General features: G+C 33.8%; 2 protein-coding genes across 2 annotated transcripts; both read right to left on the reverse strand.

Annotated features, from left to right (window-relative positions):
• Positions 1-1,920: 1,920 nt before the first annotated feature.
• Positions 1,921-3,120, reverse strand: LOC145059040 (2Fe-2S ferredoxin-like superfamily protein). The gene is made up of 6 exons (XM_079006901.1): positions 2,874-3,120; positions 2,649-2,762; positions 2,476-2,529; positions 2,346-2,408; positions 2,194-2,256; positions 1,921-2,112 (listed from the first exon to the last, which is right to left on the reverse strand). Exons 1-6 carry the CDS (start codon positions 3,057-3,059, stop codon positions 2,077-2,079), a joined length of 516 nt encoding a protein of 171 aa, XP_078863027.1. The 5' UTR covers positions 3,060-3,120; the 3' UTR covers positions 1,921-2,076.
• Positions 3,121-5,138: 2,018 nt separating this feature from the next.
• Positions 5,139-9,779, reverse strand: LOC145057915 (D-xylose-proton symporter-like 2). The gene is made up of 14 exons (XM_079005826.1): positions 9,563-9,779; positions 9,360-9,457; positions 8,464-8,542; positions 8,287-8,346; positions 8,128-8,194; positions 7,905-8,029; positions 7,706-7,807; positions 7,237-7,608; positions 7,113-7,160; positions 6,931-6,993; positions 6,051-6,131; positions 5,790-5,888; positions 5,574-5,711; positions 5,139-5,493 (listed from the first exon to the last, which is right to left on the reverse strand). The coding sequence occupies exons 1-14, from the start codon at positions 9,623-9,625 to the stop codon at positions 5,362-5,364; spliced, it is 1,527 nt and encodes a 508-aa protein (XP_078861952.1). The 5' UTR covers positions 9,626-9,779; the 3' UTR covers positions 5,139-5,361.
• Positions 9,780-18,754: the final 8,975 nt, after the last annotated feature.

Genomic DNA, 18,754 nt, shown 5'->3' on the forward strand with positions numbered 1-18,754 from the left:
AAAAACACATAATGGTCTCACTTCGTGAATAATTACTGAAAATTTAAGATATATATGTAGTAATAATCACATGTGTGTGTGTTAAATAATAAATCATTAAGTATATTATACATATTAATCACCGAGTTAACCGAATTTCACAACACTACTCAGCTCGTAAGGGGCCGATCAGGGAGTATTCAGGATTATGTAACTCGCATCGGCAAGGGGGGAGTAGCGAGTACTCGGAGGAGTAATCGGCCAACTCGGCGAGTTTTACAACACTGTATCAGAACATTGCTTAAATGATATTTGCAATACATAAAGCTTGAAATTAAATTGTGTTTACCATGTTCTTGTGAAAAATCAAAAATAATGATATAATTAGGTGTAAATCAAAATTTTGAGACATTGTGTTGAAGGCCTCAACAACAATTTTCTATTTTGTTCTTTCGTGTAATTTTCGTGTTATATTTTCCTAACAATCTTAAATATTTGTTTGTATGAAATAGACAATTGAAAAAGAAAAGAAATTCCTTTCTGTTTTATGATTATGGTTCTTACTAAAATGAATACAATTTGTTTCCCTTCACGGTTTTAGATTTTGTTTTAGAAATTGTTTACTAAGATGATTTCTGATTTTCTGTTTGGTATCAATTAACAAAACGTTTATTGTTTTTTGCTTTTGTTTTTAAAAATCATTTTCTAAAACAGATTTTAGAATCATTTTTTAGAAAAGACAGCCCTCAACAGTTTAGTTCTCAATAATCTTGTTTGGTTTTTAGTAAACTGTTTAATATTTGGGTTCTACTAAATTGTAGGTTTCTCTTTATAGCATGACTGTTGAAAGCACTCAACCAAAACCTACTGGTACTCCTAATTCCCAAGGTACTCCAACGATAACCATGTCATTCAATCATGCGGAGAAGTCATAAAATTTTCTCAGGCTGCACTTTAAAAGGTGGCAACAGAAGATGTTCTTCTACCTAACTACCTTGAATCTTGCAAGATTCTTGATTGGAGAGGTTCCAAGGATGCCCGAAGGAGAATGGATTATGTTCTTATACACGCCTCAATAACACTCAAAGCCTAAACATCCACTTCTAGTTCGGGTATCCTTGGAGATATTTAAGGTAGTTAGGTAGAAAAACATCTTCTACTGCCACTTTTTAAAGTGCAGCCCGAAAAACTTTTTCGGCTTCTTTGGATGATTGACCGACATGGTCATGATTGGAACTCCTTGGGAACTAAGAGTACCAGTAGGCTTTGGTTGAGACTTGAGAACTTTCAATAATCATACTACAAAGAGAAACCAACAGTTTTGTAGAATCCAAATATTAAACGGTTTAGTAAAAACCAAACAAGATTATTGAGAACCAAATTGTTGAGGAATGTCTTTTCCAAAAAAATTATTCATAAATCTATTTTAGAAAATTGTTTTTGAATACAGAAGTAGAAACAATAAACGTTTTATTTTTTATTGATACCAAACAAAAAATCAGAAACTATTTTAGAAAATGATTTTTGAAAACAGATCTTAAATTGTAAAGGAAAAAAAATGTCCTGTTTGTAAGAACCGTAAGACAAAACATAAAGATTTTTTTTCTTTCAATTGTTGGCGTCGTACAAACGAATTTTGTTTTAAGATTGTAATGAAAATATAACACGAAAATTGCACGAAAGAACGAAATAGAAAATTGTTGTTTAGGCTTGTGTTTAACATGGTGTTTTTAAAACAAATTCATCCGATATGAGTGTTTGTTTCTCATGATACCATAGCAGAAAACGATTCTTCAATATCGCCGAACCTTCATATGACGCTTTCCGCTTTTGTATCCCGAGATATTTCAACTTGGTTAAAATGAGTTGTATTAGAAAGCACAATGCAAACTCTAAGTGCATTCGTGGGGGAAGTGTCAATTAAAATCTCGACACAATAAATCCTCCAAAACAAAATGATTTGCTCAAGAAATGTCTACAACAATATCGCACCACATAAGTATTTATGTAAATGTTGTTTATGGAGAATATATTGCAAACGCAACACCAAGTTTATGAGACTTGTAAAACGATCAAGTCTAAGGATTCTTGTTGATATTATTTCTTCCATTGAGGCAACCTCTGGATCCGCACCTGCAAATGTTACAGAAACCCTAGTTACAAGATCTCCAGCTTCCATGTCCAATAAGATGAAAATAATTTCTCAATGCATACCTTGCCGGAGTTTTCTTTGTTTCCGACTATGGTCTGGCAAGCTAACCTCCATGATTCCGGTTTCTGCATAAATAAATTACCAACACATTTATTCAGGTATGCAGCAGGTTCGTCATCGATGCTAATAAACATGGAGAATTGAGAAACGAAACCTTTTTCAAGTATTTGAGTTCTGTATTTGTTCTCTCATTTAAAAGCTCCTTTCCTTCTACAACCTGTAAATGTATTATTATAAGAAGAAACAAAGGAAAACCGATTATTGAAATTTGGTACAAGATTTACCTCCACGATGCAAGTGCCACAGCTTCCGCCACCACCGCAGTTCATTACCTTTCCCTTTCCAAAAACAAATTCAAACTCGAATGCTCGATTATCATGGCACAAGTCATAAATGCAAGTTTCTCTGTGTGTTTTGTGTGTGAGGATGCGAATTGGTATGGTGTAAAGTAACATACATACGTGCCGTAGAGTTCGATTTTGTTATCCGCCATTATTGTTCTTAGGAGCTTCTCTCCGCTCGCTGCCGCCGCTCTGTCCACCGGATACTTCCCATCGTCACCAGGCTTTGGCTTCATTTCATCACCAACGACATCATAAAAACTAATTTATTCATAAATTGCAGCACAAAAATATGATTGATGAATTAAAAAGTAAAATAAATGCCAATGAATTTGAGTTACCCCCAAGAACTCGAGCTCGATTTCAGGCGTGGTTGTTGGTGGTTCTTCGGTAGAATTGCTGACGGCAAAGGACAACGTTGGTCTCTTTCTGTTGAAAGATATGAGGGAATTTGAGAAGCCACTGCTACCAATGGTGATCTCCGGTGATCGGAGGGGCAACGGGGCCAAATTCACGGCGAATGCCATATCTTCCTTCTTCGGTTTTGCTTGTGGTCTTTCTCTGCCCACACTTCTTTTTTTTTTTTTAAGTATTTGCAAACTTTTGGACTTATAGATAGCTGTCAATTCGCCCTTAATCTTATGAAGGCTCTCCCATAGACCCTCAATGTTATTGAAGTGACACTAATTGCCAAACACCAAGATTTGGTATAAGGTGTTGCTAATAACACATCCCTTGGACCCTATTGACAACTTTTTAAAAAGTCAACCAATAATTAAGGCTATGTTTGGCGGACTAGCTGAAAAGCTAGCCGTTAGCTGAAAAACTAGCTTATGGCTGAAAAGCTAGCTGTTAAATAAAAAAGCTAGCTGATAACTGAAAAGCTAGTTGATAAAAAATAACGTTTGATAAAACTAGCTGAAAAACAAAATGAAATATATAAAATTACATAAAATGACATGTAAGAATATATGTTTCTATAATTAATTAAGGGGTGTATTTGGAAAATTTTAAAAAAGCTCCTAAAAAGCTAGTCTAAGTAGTTTTTCAAAAAGCTAGCTTATCAACTACTTTTGGCTTACCAAACACGACAACATAAAAAAGCTCGAAAAATAAGCTAGCTGTGGCGCGCCAAACACAACCTAACTGCCTATAATCAGCTTTTCCGGAAAACAATACAATTTCAGCCAATAAAAATATTAAAAAAAATTAATTAGGGTGTCCATATTGCAATTTGGGGTGTCTTTTTAGCCAACCCCTTGGTATAAAAGTGTCAAAGTAGTAAAATCTCGAGATGAGTCTAGTCAATGCTATATTCCCATAAGGCTAGTATGGCTATCCGGAGTGGGAAGGATTTCCAACTTAAACCCTTGCCTTATAACTTTGTGACCATCGGTGAGTGAGACTACATTTGCTCACAATCTCTCTCATTTCTCTCTCTCTCTCTCTCTCTCTCTCTATCTCTCTCTTCTTTTCCCTACTTACTAGTAAAACACTATTTCTTAAAGCTAGTTAGAACCTAGTGGAGTTGATATTTGTTGATTTGGTCATCTCTTTATGCCTAATTATCATTCACTCATTTATTTTAGTCTAATTAGTTGTGAGACTCGTTTATTACACATATTTATTAAAAAATATATATATATCAAGGTTTAAACATTTAAGAGTTTGAGTTTATAAGAAAAGTGATAAAATTATTAAAATTTTGAAATTATTATTCTTTTAAATTTAAACAGATAATTTAAATAAATAAACAAAGAAAATAATTGGGCTTTAATATAGGATTTTAAAATTAGAAGAAAAAGTTGTATTAATGAAATTTATATACATTTATTATAAATATTACATTTAAATATTATATAGAATTTAATTTAATAAAATAAAAAAAATCATAAAATGACATGGAAAAAAAAGTTATTTAAAATAACCATAAAATGAGATGTGGCAAAATGAATGCTCTTATTAGAGTAGACAAGAAAAGGTTTTAGAGACCAACTCCAAATGGATAAACAAAAATGATGTTTTATTCCGTCCAACCATTAAACTTAACACAAAAATAATAAAACCGAATATCAATCTCTATATTCGACGAAACATTATTATATAATACAAAAACATTTATGTTTAAAATAATACATTTTTAACTAGTTTTCTATTTTTTAGAACTAGTTAATTTAATGTATTAGAGTTTATAATATTAAAATACATTTTTAGTGTAAAATTGTAATATGTATTCCGAGCTTAGAAAGGTTTTAGTATTTCAAAGAGAGTTTTAGGGTAAACTTTACATAAATATAATGTAATTTTTAGAGTTTAGAAAGGTTTTAGTATGTCAAAGAGAGGTTTAGTGTAAACTTTACATAAATATAATGTAATTTTTAGTGTCAGTGTTGAAGTTGATCCGAAACAACCAAAATAGTTGTCCTTGACCTTTAGTTTTTTTTTTTTTTTTTTTTTTTTTTTACTTATAAACATTTGTAAGGACATCTTTTGCAATGAAACAATGTCATAAGAACTTTTTTTTTTATAATAAGATTCTTTTTGGGACCCAAATAAAAACAAAATACAACATACCACATAGACAATTTTTACAGTTTACTCTATAATTAAATATGATTATGAGATTTTAATTATTACGAGCGATAAATTTTACTCCAAGGAATATTGAATACACCAGCCGTGTTACTGTGATACATGTTAAGACCACAACAAAGATCGATACATGAGAAAGATTGTCGAAATGCAAGTCTCAGAAGTTACATCTTATGATCTTATTCTTATTATGATACAAAGTTATGCACACTTTATACCAACCGGAAATTCACAATATTATAGCAGTTTAGCCTCAATCTCCTCCAAAGTCAGCCCTTTTGTTTCTGGTACAATGAAGAAAATGAAAACCAGAGACAACACTGCTATCCCTCCAAATATGAAGAACAGTATTCCAGCCCCAAGCAACGTCTAAAAAATAGTTATAACAAACACATTAAAAAATAGGAAAAATATAATCATTTAAAAAAAAAAAAAAAACTTTTTTTTACCTCTAATGGAGAAAATGCAAATGTGACAATTGCATTGGCGCCAAAATTCACGAGGACTGCTATACTTAATCCACGTCCACGTAGGCGTAACGGGAAGATCTCGGATATCATTAACCAACCAATGGGACCAAAAGATATCTGCAAATTAATATTTTTATAAATTTATATAGAAATGCAGTGAACATTAAACAGATACTAATTTATTTATTTATATACCTGATAACATCCAACATATAGAAGCAATGCAACAACAGCCACTGTGGGTATGTTACCAAGGTAAGTGTAGAATGATCCCAACAGAAATAATGAGACTACCTGCAACATAACATAACATAACATGATATATATATATATATATATATATATATATATATATATATATATATATATATATATATAATTAATTAATTAATTTTAATTACAACTTGTGTAATTTGAAATAAAATCTTAATGTGTAAAATTATAATGAGAAATTACAATGCCAGAAACTCCGCCAAGAAGCAAGGGTCTCCTTCCTAGTTTGTCAACAACCATAACAGCCACACCAGTCATGATTAACTGCAAAAGGTAAGGAGAAGAAATTATCAGTTAAGAATCTTATGGCGGAATTGGAATTCGAGATTCCATTCCATTGTGTGTTTGGTTGCCAAATGGGTGGAAATGAATTCCGTCGGATTCCTTCATGTTTGATACTCTCACCATTCATAATTCAATTCTCTTCTTCCTTTTTTTTATTAAAACAACAAAATACTCTGTTTATATACATTGAAGTGGATAAAACTAAAAAAAATGATTATTTATGAATTCCATTCCATTTCCTGCCAACTAAACACGTCACAAATTACAATTCATTGAGATTCCATTTCGTAGGGGAGGATGGAATCATGGAAGGAATTGAATGACATTCTTCTTTCTATTTTTTTTCCCCTTAAAGACACCAAAACGCCCTTATTATATATAAAAGTAAATAAAGATAAAAAACAAAGAAAACAAAACAAGTACGAGGGAAAATTTAAAATAATTTAATTCTTATTATGAATTTCATCTATTTGCTGCCAACCAAACAAGTGACAAATTATACTTCCTTCAGATTCCATTTCCTAGGGGTGGATGGAAGGAATCCAATTCCATCCTTCCTTTTTTTAAGATAAAACACAGAAATACCCTTATTATTATATGTATATTGAAGTAAATAAAAAATTTAAAATTTATTATACGCAGAAATTTAAAGTTATTTAAGTTTTATTATGGGATTCCTGCCAACCAAAAGTGTGACAAATTCCATTCCACAAACCAAATACCGATGAAATATCTTTGAAATTTCAAATATGTACTATTTACTTGAGAGAGAGTCCACCTTTAACAAACCAAGTAGAATGGAAGCCCTTGTTGCATCCGAAGCAGCAGCAAACCCTGCAGTCTATACAATCATAACAATTCAGGAAAAAAAAAACATTTTTTAAAATTTGAAAGGATAAAAAATCAAAGGTTTCCAAATTCTATCTTCTTTTATAACACCAAATTCAACAATTTATATACCTGGAAAATCGATGCAGCATAGTACAATACGCTAGGTTGACCTGTAATCTGTCATACAAGAGTGACACATGTCACACATCTAAGCTTTGAAAAAAGAAGCCAATGCCCTTCAATGTAAACTTACCTGCTGGAACAAGACTAAACCTGCACCAATAATCAGGGCTTTCAAGCATTTCCCCTGAAACATCTCCCCAAATGTAGCTTCATTTTCCTCACTGATATAAGATAATTCAACAAGAATCTCTTCAACTTCTTCAGATGCTGAGTCATCCATGGCTTCTTCACCTCTAAGCCTACGTAAGCAATATATCGCGTATTCACGTAGGTCCCGCATATCTCCTTTTCCTTGTATTGCACGTAGGAGAATCCATCTTGGTGAAGCAGGTAGCCACCACATTCCAATAATCATAACTACTCCAAAAGGAGTAGCAGTTGCATACATATATCGCCAACCACTTTTCACATCAACCAACAGGCTTCCAACCACATAACCTAACTGCAATAAGATGAACATATATGGTTTGATGGAATGGAATGATAAACAAAAGTGATATTTTATTATGAAAGATCCCAGAGAAAGATGAACTACTTACAACCATTCCTGTCACAATGAAAAATTCTTTCAGGGATATTAATCGACCTCTTATTTGACTTACAGCTGTCTCAGCAATGTACATTGGAGCAGCATGCATTGCCTATATAGGAAAACAGCTGGAATTATATACATTCTACACCATTTTGCTTCATGTTAACATACAAGGAATCCTCATAAAAAGTATAAATGTATCTTACCAATCCAATGCCTATACCATATACAATACGCCCAATCACCATAATTACAAAATTAGGTGCGAGTGTTGTTATCAGAGCACCAATAATATATGATGCAGCTGACACCATCAGCTCCCTCCTCCTTCCTTAAATAAATACAAACTCAGTACTTATTATCAAGACAAGTAATGGTAATGCTTATGAATTTGAAACTTCACGTCTTCAAATTAGAATCATTGCTAACCTAGAAAGTCAGCAACATTAAAAGCCAATATGGAACCAAGCAAAGCTCCATACAGTGAACCACTGGTCTGTGATGGCCCAAAGCAAGAAGAAAGGTTAGTTGTCTGTAATGTGAAAGAAAAATGCATGGCATTAAGGAGTAAGGAATTTATAAACTTACAATGAGACCAATTTGCACAGAGGACAAGTCATACCATGAGACACCACTGGATGTAGGTGACTGCAGCATTTTACAAATACAATACACAATGAGACAATGAAGAAACAGAAGAGATAGATGATAGAGGTAGGAAATGAAATCACTTTTATAAATATTCACTAAAAACTAAAAAGATACCTTGATGTTGATTGTAGCAGAAGAGGTGGCACCGATGTCAAAGCCATATAACAGGCCTCCAAGAGCAGGGAAAAAAAATCTGAGATTATTGAGTCATTCATCACTATGAGAAATTTATCACTACTATAATGAAAATGAAAGATTGATGATGTAGATAACTCTGGAATTTTCTATCACAGAAAAATAGTCACTCAAATAAATGACACATTAGTTGTCCAACTGCAAGACATAAAGGCAGTACAGCACACCCTCCATGTGTTAGTTACAAAAAATTATAACCATGATACTTTTCCTCTACACATAACAAAAAGAGGAGAATTAATATTCTTTCAATATTGAATCTGTATGTTCAGATTCAGAATCAATACAACAGTGCAACAATTTAACACCCATGTTCACCTATTGGTATTGTTTGTTACAAAGTTCATTATATCTGTCAAAATTTATCCAGCATGCTACAGATGTAGCAATTAATCGGAATTTAACACATCTGCCTTAAATGTGGATGTTGGATGTGTTCTTTAGAACCTAGGAATAGTAACTAGCGCCTAAAATTTTGCAATTGTGTATAGTTGTTTTCGGGGAGAAATTCCTGGGATCCTGAGTGTTTTCTCAAATCTTAACATCAATTAAAAAATGTAATGAAGTCAACACAATCTGGAGATCTTGTTATTCGGTTGAAAACAACATCATGACCTAAACAATTAATTAGCCATGGCCTACAAAATATAGACCCTTGTTCTGTCGAATCACTAAACTTATACCACAGGAAAAGTTCAAAATCACAATAGCATCTGTAACAGCAGCATAAACTTCAAAATCGAAAACGTCATATAGATACATGGATCAAAATACGAACAACATCAAATTGGGCGGTTTGTACAGAAGAAACTTACGGAAGAACAGCAGCAGCTACCGAGTACCTCTCCGAGTGACGTTGACCGTTGAGTAGACGCACATCAAGGCCCTCAATTTCACCGGATGACTTCCCCGCCTATAAAAGTATAAAATCTCTCACAAATTCCACCGTCATATAGAAAAAGAAAACCTTACATGTGGATCAAAAACAAGTTTACGAAAATAATTTCATGTAAGAGACCTTGCCGATGGATGAGAACGTATGGTGCTGGTGTTCGGGATCGGTGGTGGTTGTGGACGCCATAGCTATGCAGCACGTAGTAGCAGACTAGCAGCTTCCTAACCGGAAATACAGTCAAAAAAGAAAAATAGCGGCTAACGAATGAACTAGAATCCAAAAGGGTATATTTGACAATTGGCAAAATATGGAAACATTTATGGAGAATACCCGGGGATGGAACTAGCATTTATGGAGAATACCCGGGGATGGAACTAGAAAAAATTTATGGTATGACAATTGGCATGCAGGTGGCCCATTGATTAATATCATAACCGAAGGTGAGAGGAATATATATGGGCTGTCCAACGACCTCACCGTGCATATTTTTGCAGTAATCATAGCTCGGGGTGGTCTTGAGGATGGGGAGTTTCGGTTTCCTAATATCCAACTTCCGGGTCTCCCTAGTCTTCAAATTAACAAAGATGATGGGGTTTATTGACGGGACTTGGAAGGAAGGAGGGTTGAGTTCTCTCCTACTCAAGTGGGGAAGGATATTAGGATAGCGAGCCCGGTTGTTTCTTGGTATAAAGTGGTTTGGTTTAAGCTCAATATATCAAGCCATGCTTTCATTCTTTGGCTAGCCATTCATGATAGGTTGATGACTCAGAATCGAATGCATATATGGCAAAACTCGGCGAACCTCAAGTGTTTGTTTTGCAAGATGGTGCCCGACTCGACGACCCATTTATTCTTTGAGTGTCATTATTTGCACGAGGTTTGGACTAAAGTGTGTGATATGTATAATATCCAATTGTCGGATCTCAGGTTGAAACAAATAATCGAGTATCAAATACCTCGCCTTTAAAGTAATCACATACAAAGAGACATTGAGAAACTTGCTCTGGCTGCCACGATCTATTTCATTTGGAAAGAAAAGAACTCTCGCCATCACAATGGAACCACAGTTCCCAAGCTAAACTTGTGACTGAAGTTCTCAACTCTTTGAAAACTCGGTTATGTGGAGTTCCCCTCAAATGGTCTGCCCCTATGGAAGATGTGTACAAAAGATGGAAAATCCCAAGGCCTAGAAATTGGCCGCCAATCAATGAGAATGACCACGATACTTAATTTCGTTTACGGGTCGTGGTGTATTTTCGACTATCTAGTCTTATGGCTTCTGGGCTTTATGAGTATAAGTATTTTTCTATGTAATTTTCTTGCTAATGAAGCGGTTTGGGGTCCAATAACTGGACTAACTCTATGCTAGTGGGTTTATCCATTCTAGCTTGTACTATATTTGTTCTATTTTTTCTTTTTAATGCATTTACTGGAGGCGTTGCCCTCTTTTCCCAAAAAAAGAATCCAAAGAGTAACATCGTCATTTACCATGCGGATCTTAGTAACTTAGTCCAGAGAAATTTATAATTTTGTTGTAAAAAATGAAAGTCTTGTAATTGGAAAAAAGAGTTAATGTTTTATTATCATTATTAGTTTATAACTCGTGAGAACCACGATTATAAAATTAATTAGTAAAAACTTAAAATTGTTAATCAATTATTTCAAATAAAATATTTTAAATAAATTATTAATTAAGATATATATTTTTAATTATATAAAGTTATTACCGTTGATTTAAATAAATACAAGAAATAATATCACTTTATAATATATCTTAATTTTATTTTATTTTTTATTCTAGTGTTATTAATTTAATGTAATTAGAGTGTGAAATTTGAAATGAATAATCAATTATTAATTTAATGTAATTAGAGTGGAAATTTTAATATTGTGACACTTGTCAATATAAGAATAAACTTATTTATTTATTAACATAGGGATCATTATCATTATCATTATCATTATCATTATATCATTATCATTATCATTATATACTTATAAAGCTTGCATTTTTTCTTGAACCACATTCATTTGAAACTCTCATGTATTTTTTCCTTTCACCATATTCATTTGAAACTCCAATGACTTTTCAATTTCTTTCTAATAATTATTATAAGTTGGTTAATAAAGTTAATAAATATCAAACCTAAATTCTAATCATATATAAACTAAATTTCAATATTAAAAAATATATATTTTCTTCTACTTATAAAGTTTGTGTTTAACTTTTAACATATTATACTTAATTTATTAGGTCTAATATGTTGTATGTAAACCATTATCATTTTAAAGCTACAACTTTTGATCAATTAGTATAAAATACTTAAATTATTAATATAAATATACTTACAGATGCAACTTAAATATAAAATTTAGTTTAACTTAAACAACCCAATGAATATTTTGTAAATAGTTAAAAGTGATAAATTATAGTGTCTTTCTAATAATTATTATAAATTGGTTAATAAGGATAAATAAGTATCAAACCTAAAGTGTAATAAAAAAATAAACTAAATTTCAATATTAAAATAATATTTTTACTTCTACTTATAAAGTTATGTCTTTAACTTTTTCACATATTATACTTAATTTATTAGATTTAATATGTTGTTGTATGTAAACCATTATCAGTTTAAAACTACAACTTTTGAACTGTATGGACAAAAATACTTAAATTGTTAATTTTAATATAATATTACAGGATCAACTTCAATATAAACTTCAGTTCCACTTAAAAAAACCCAAAGAATATTTTGTGAATACTGAAAAGTGATAAATTTGATGGGTTTTAGCCATAAGAACATCATATGTGCTCATACAAACCCTAATGTTTTGATCTAGGTTTCTCTATTGTACATGCAATTCATCCAAGACTTTAAACCCTAGATCTAGCATACAATTAATCAAATTAACTTATGAATGAGGTTTAGATCTTACCTTGATTGTTATGTAGCAATAACAATCTCAAATCCTCCTTGTAATGACTTTAGAAAGCTTAGAGTCACAAATGTCACTCCTCTAATGGTTCACAAACACCAAGAGCAAGAGGATGAAGAATAAGGAGAGAGGAGGCTGCCCAAAACGTGTGGAAACCCTAAGGAACAAGTCCCTCACGTTTTTGGTGCTCTAGGGATCTTTAAATAGTGAGGCTATTAGGGTTATCTAACAAGGAAACCCTAATTTGGATGCTTAAGCCCTAAGCAACCCATGGACTCCTTCCTTAAAGGCCTAGGACAATTTCTAATGGGTTTCCCCATAGAATTCGTCCACCCCTCTAATATGGAGTCCATTAGCTCAATATTCAACTTATCATACAATTGACAGTTCTAGTCCCTTAAGTTTAATTAATGTCTTTTAGCCACAAAATTAATTCCTAATTAATTATTGACTAATATTAATTAAACAATATGATTTCTCCTTTAATATATATTTCTCATAATATATTAATAAATCATAATTAATCCTCTCTCTCTCCATAATTCATCCTATCAAGTTGCTTTGGTGAAAGTAACCCAAAAGGACCATGCACCATCGGGTCAAGTACATACCAAAATAGTTATGGACTTAGACACTAATCCAACAGTCTCCCACTTGGATAAGTCTAATAATTATTCTGCGTATGACTTCAGATCCTGATCTGCAATCGTAGCTTTCCAAAGCCGTTGTCAACTCTGATCTTATCAGATACGCGTGTCCTTTAGATAAGGGATCATATATTCCTCCATTCTAGATATCGTATAGATATGAGACATGAACTTAATCATTCTCTCTATACTATTTCCCGACTTCCGATTTATGACGACTAACAACAGACTACAACTGATCACATCAAATTAGTCCTGGCTTGGCCAAGCACTTAGGTGCCATCACTAAATCATCGAGGGGCCCAAAGATATCGCTTTTATCCTATTTAGGATAAAAGGAACGGATAAACTTTGACTCAATGCTCGCTTGCACTCACTTACCGAATCACACACAACAATATGTTTTATAACACCAAGTTACTGGTGCGTTTACATATTATCAATGTGCAACCGACTCGCAAGATACAACTTACACATCTCGGTTTCAAGAATATAAGATGTTATCGTCTCACCAATCACTCGTGATAAAATCCACGAAGTGATCCAAGTGAGCGTGGGTTTAATCCAATGCTCAAATCATATTCATAAGCACTCATGAACGTTGCAACAAACATTTGCTTATGTCTAATGCTCTTTAGACAATCCACACACCAATTCACGACAATCTTCATTCATATCTATTTCCATCATATGAACGACTGTGGCCCGTTCGAATAATTTGACTGTTCTGAACCAATTAAATTATTCAGGAAGTCAAAACATGCAAAGTGAAACACAAGAATAATACTAATTCCATATGGCCTCAAACCTTTGAGTATAAATAAAACACCTTTTATTTATCACCATATCGATTACTCATTATTTGTTGTTTCGAGTAATCAACTTCTTACTTTAATTATTACTACACTTGTCCCATGCTCTTAGCATGCACACAATGTTTACCTACGGTTCTTACTTTGTGAAATATATCAAATGAACACATTTCCAATCATACTCATTTCACAACTCCCAACCCTTTCACAAGTGAAAGAATCTCAAATTCTTGCCACTTATAGAATATGGTAGATTCTAACATTTTATGCAATGATCCTTTCATAACGTCATAGCACAAAAGTCACAATGACTATTGCCAATGAAATTACAAAGTTCTCTATTTGAGATTGTTACAATACAATTCCATAGACATGATGTCTCTCACTCAAAGTACATTCCTTTGAACAGAGTTGTAACAGCCCGGATTTCCAGGTATTTTATTGTTTTGTATTTTTGGTGTTTTGAGAGGGGACTCGGCGAGTTGGAGCTCAGACTCGCCGAGTAGGGTCGCGATTCTGGACGCGGGATTCGTCTGGACTCGGCGAGTCCAGGATATGGACTCGGCGAGTCCACGTTGTTTAATGAAACCCTAATTTCTTGGGTTTGGGACCTATTTAAAGGGCCTTATGGCCGTCATTTGCACCCAACAGTCTATAGAGAGAAATCCTTGAGTGCTTTAGCGATTTGAGAGAGAAAGGAAGCATTTCTTGACATTTGTGTGTTGTTTAGCAAAGAAGAGGGAGGCTCTAGCCAAGAGGAGGCAAAGGGGACTGCTATTCGGTGGATTTGAAGCTTAGCCCTTCAATCTAAAGGTATGATTTCGGCTCATCTCCTGTTTTGTGAAGTATATTTGATTTTAGGGTTTCTTGTGACCTTGTTGAGTTGATTGGACGGCCAAATAGCCCCTTGCTAGTGATGAGACTTCGGATCTGGATCCATAGAGGTCCAGAGAGCCTCATTCATCAAGCTTTATATAGAATAATGGAGGTTATGACCTTGAGTAGTGAGATTTGTTGATGATTCTTCATATATGGTCATATAGAGGTTGTTTATGCACAAAGTCTGGAGCTTTACGTGGTGAATCATTCTAGGAAGGCCAGATCTATGAATTGTTGGAATAGATCTGACCTTAGAAGCAAGTTTGAATGATTGCATGGCATGGACTCGCCGAGTCCGATGAGCAGACTCGGCGAGTAGCTTGAAGATTGCCTTGGACCGACCAATGAGTGGTCCAGTCGAGTCATGGATTGACCCAGTGAGTCAGGGCGAGTTAGAGAGGGTTGTCAAGTGGTCTGAGTCGAGCTGGGACTCGCCGAGTCGTTCTTGAGACTCGGCGAGTTGAGTCGGGGTGGCCCCGCGATTCTTCCAGGTGGAACTCGTCGAGTCAGGGGGAGTACTCGACGTGTAAGAAGGGAATCCTAGAGAGTTGGTGAAAACGTCTAGACTCGCCGAGTTGCCCTCGTGCACTCGCCGAGTCCGGTCAAAGTTGACCGTTGACCAGAGTTGACCTGTGTTGACTTCTTAGGGATAGTCAACCTTAGAGATAAAAAGTGTTAATTAGAGACATATGATGTTATAGGAGGATTATAGCTCGGAGGATCGGGCACGAGGGATTCAGGATTTGTGAGTCATCGAGATCCGCGAGGTGAGTCTTCTCACTATACTTTACCTTGAGTAGGTAATCAGAGTTATGTGTTAGTGTATGTATGTTATGTGTATGTTATGTGTTGTACTGCATTATTTCTATGTGATTTATGCTGTGCATGATTACAGAGTTGGAACCGGAAGGTTCCTAGAGTTAGAACCTGAGGGTTCACAGAGTTGGGTGCACGGACCCATAGAGTGATAGCCTCGAGTGGCTAATATGTGTTTATGTGGTATTTTGGGGAACTCACTAAGCTTCGTGCTTACAGTGTTAGTGTTGTTGTTTCAAGTACTAGCGATGACCGTGGGAAGGCGCCGGCTTGATCTGTACACACGCAGGGGACTTTGATATATTTACATTGATCTTGGGATTTTGTGTAATGTGAATTGAGATTCAAATCTGAGGTTTTTATGAAAATTAATGAGAAATGTTTTTTATAAATTTTAAAAAAATTAATTTAAATTTTCGGTGTTACAATCCTTTTGTATAAAATTTTCTAATCTAGACATAGACTCTCAATATCAAACTCCCAATATGGAAACATTTCCATATTTGTCATATGACAACTTATTCTTAATAGAATCTTATCTATTCATAATAATGTCGATATGGTCCATTCAATATCATACTTCCAACTACTCACAAGCGTCCAATCCTCAGCGAGCTTTGGATCGTCCTTTGATAGTTGTTTAATTATCTTAGTCAGAACCTATTCTTGTCCTTTTTCCCTCTAAATGCGCTAGACATTTGGAAAATTTTAGAATGATCAAATATTATAGCATTTGCAATCGATCCTTTACCTGAAGCGTATAGGACACGATGCATAATGTCTTACATAAAGATCTGATACTTTATCAATCGTCTGCCATAAAATTTTATGTGTCACGTTCTCACAATTCGAACTATGCCATAATCATAATCGAAATTTGAGAACACACTATGTATCCTTGACTATATTTATTAACATTCCACAACCTAAGCCTTTAGATTTGAAATGAAGCATAATATTCTCTCCCTTAATTATAGAAAAACAACTATTTAACGCTTACGACTTTGCAAAGTGTAACTCTTGTTTTCTATAATTAATATTGCTAACTTGCAATACTTGCCTTAATAATCATACAAGCACAACATTTATGCTCCCACTATCATGATGATTATTATTATATAAACATAACATTTATGCTCCCACTAGCTTTGACATGATAATCCTATATCTAAGCTTCTTAAACTTATACACCTTTGCCTTTAGATAGCTCATATGTGTGTCTAAACAATTCAGATTAATTGCCAAATCTCACAATTCGAATCATGGAAAGGGATACCGTAACCATAATTGAATTCAAGAATGCAATTTTCACAATCATTATCTTCTTAAAATCTCTCTTAGTGAAAGCATTTCCTCATAGTAATTTTCATAAAGGAGGAAATCTTATGACACTTAGATTTTAGTGGTGTATGTGTTCCTATCCATGCGAATTTGTCAAAACCAATGTTTACGACAAATCCAAACTCATATGGACTGAACTTTCTTAATCTTGACTTCTTGCCTTATGGTAACACGGGTGCTCACCATGTCTTCCAAGTAGTTAAGCAGCTCACCATTTCCTATTAATGTACTTTTCATTAATCAAGGTCCTTGCCTTTTATGCATTCAAATGAGAACTCATAGAACTCATATGCATAATTAACTCAATTGGAACGACACAGAAACAAGATAGTGTCAACACGATAGGTCGTAAACCTCAAGTCGTGTGCTAGTGATGATCGATAAGGTTTATTTTGATTTGTTCTTGAAACCTTTCAAGACCATTAAGACTCCCACTGACTCCTTGACATATAAGATTCTCTTGTCAATAAACATTTCTTGACAAACAAATATTCAAGAGTTAGTGTAGCTTTTATCAAGACGAAACACTTCATAAAATTGGTCCTAGTTGGTCTTTGTCTTATCCAAGACATCACAACTTTCCACATTTGATGATGTTATAAACCTTCCTAATACTTGTCACTCAATGTCACAATCTTAACTTTAAGACTTGTTTTGGAACGAAGTATGATTGACTTCTTGATTTAACCATTTCTTCAATTCTTGATTCTTCTTCTCAGACATACAATTGTACTAAGACACACTTAGAGGGTCAATTGATATATGGTTCTTAATCATTAATACCTATCATAAAACATAATAAAAGCTACTCTCCCTTCTTCTTAGAATAGAGAAACTTTTATCTTTCTGCCTACTTGATTCTTCTTATTCGTTCTGCTATTGATTTAAACTCTTTCAATCAATTCAGAATTACACTTAATCTTATAAGTATAATCATATTTACTAAACCTTTAGTAAATCATGACGAATATCTTTGTTACTTTTATGGTGGACTTGATCAACATACAACTTTATGTACTCGATCTCCTAGTCTTTCACTTGATACTTTGTCAACGAATTAGTCTAATTTCCAAATATGAAACTTCTCATTCATCATGCAATAATTGTTGTATGATTCCAAGTTTCTATCCAATTGAAACTTGAGCGATGATAAACTTTCCTTATTTGGTAAATTCTTGACATTTCCACAAATAGCATAATTAAGAATCTAATCCATTATTGCTAATAATAGAAACTTTCAAACATAATTTTTCATACAAGCCATTGCAAGGATAAATGAATAAAATTTATTTTATTGCGGAAAAATTTATCCTTGCAATGCAATTCATTGAAAAACTATGTTAATACATATTTCTTAGCAATCTTTTCTAACTCTAAGTAGTAGCTCAAGAATCCAATCTTCAAGCAATGCGATCAAAATCCATTTCTTCACGATTAGATTCCGCTCACTTTTTCCCTTAAGCTTCCTCTCTTTCTCTTTGATTCTACAAGACATCGAAATGTAATCTTATCACATCATGTATTAAGAATCTAGAATAGGAACTTAAAAGAGTTGGTTAATGGATTTTACCTGAAGCAGAGACATACGTTTTGACTCTCCCATCTCTTAGATCTCTTAGGTAAATAGGGCAACTTCGTCTCCAATGCCCCTTCTCTTGGCAATAAAAGCAAATTGACTCTTTTGGAACAACACATGAAACTACTTCAGACATTGCCTTTCTCTTATGATCAAACTTTTCGATCATGACATGCCTTTCGTTGCCATTGCCTATATCCATAGAGGTCTGGAAGGTAGATTCACCAATCAACTTTGCTTTTCCTTTGCACCAAACCATTGCTGATTCAGCAGCAATAAGCATATAGGTGAGATCAATGAGGGTTAC

Source organism: Lactuca serriola, chromosome 6 (genome assembly GCF_051521515.1).
Source record: "Lactuca serriola cultivar US96UC23 chromosome 6, Lser_US96UC23_V15, whole genome shotgun sequence".
Lineage (NCBI taxonomy): Eukaryota > Viridiplantae > Streptophyta > Magnoliopsida > Asterales > Asteraceae > Lactuca > Lactuca serriola.

Excerpts from the sequence above, each read along its gene's own strand:
- LOC145057915 (XM_079005826.1), bottom strand. The coding sequence starts at position 9,625 with ATGGCGTCCACAACCACCACCGATCCCGAACACCAGCACCATACGTTC. Across the intron at positions 8,543-9,359 it reads GTAGCTGCTGCTGTTCTTCC|ATTTTTTTTCCCTGCTCTTG; the intron begins GTAAGTTTCTTC and ends CAATAATCTCAG. Across the intron at positions 8,347-8,463 it reads CTGCTACAATCAACATCAAG|TCACCTACATCCAGTGGTGT; the intron begins GTATCTTTTTAG and ends AAAATGCTGCAG.
- LOC145059040 (XM_079006901.1), bottom strand. The coding sequence starts at position 3,059 with ATGGCATTCGCCGTGAATTTGGCCCCGTTGCCCCTCCGATCACCGGAG. Across the intron at positions 2,409-2,475 it reads GTGGCACTTGCATCGTGGAG|GTTGTAGAAGGAAAGGAGCT; the intron begins GTAAATCTTGTA and ends ATACATTTACAG. Across the intron at positions 2,257-2,345 it reads AACTCAAATACTTGAAAAAG|AAACCGGAATCATGGAGGTT; the intron begins GTTTCGTTTCTC and ends TTATTTATGCAG.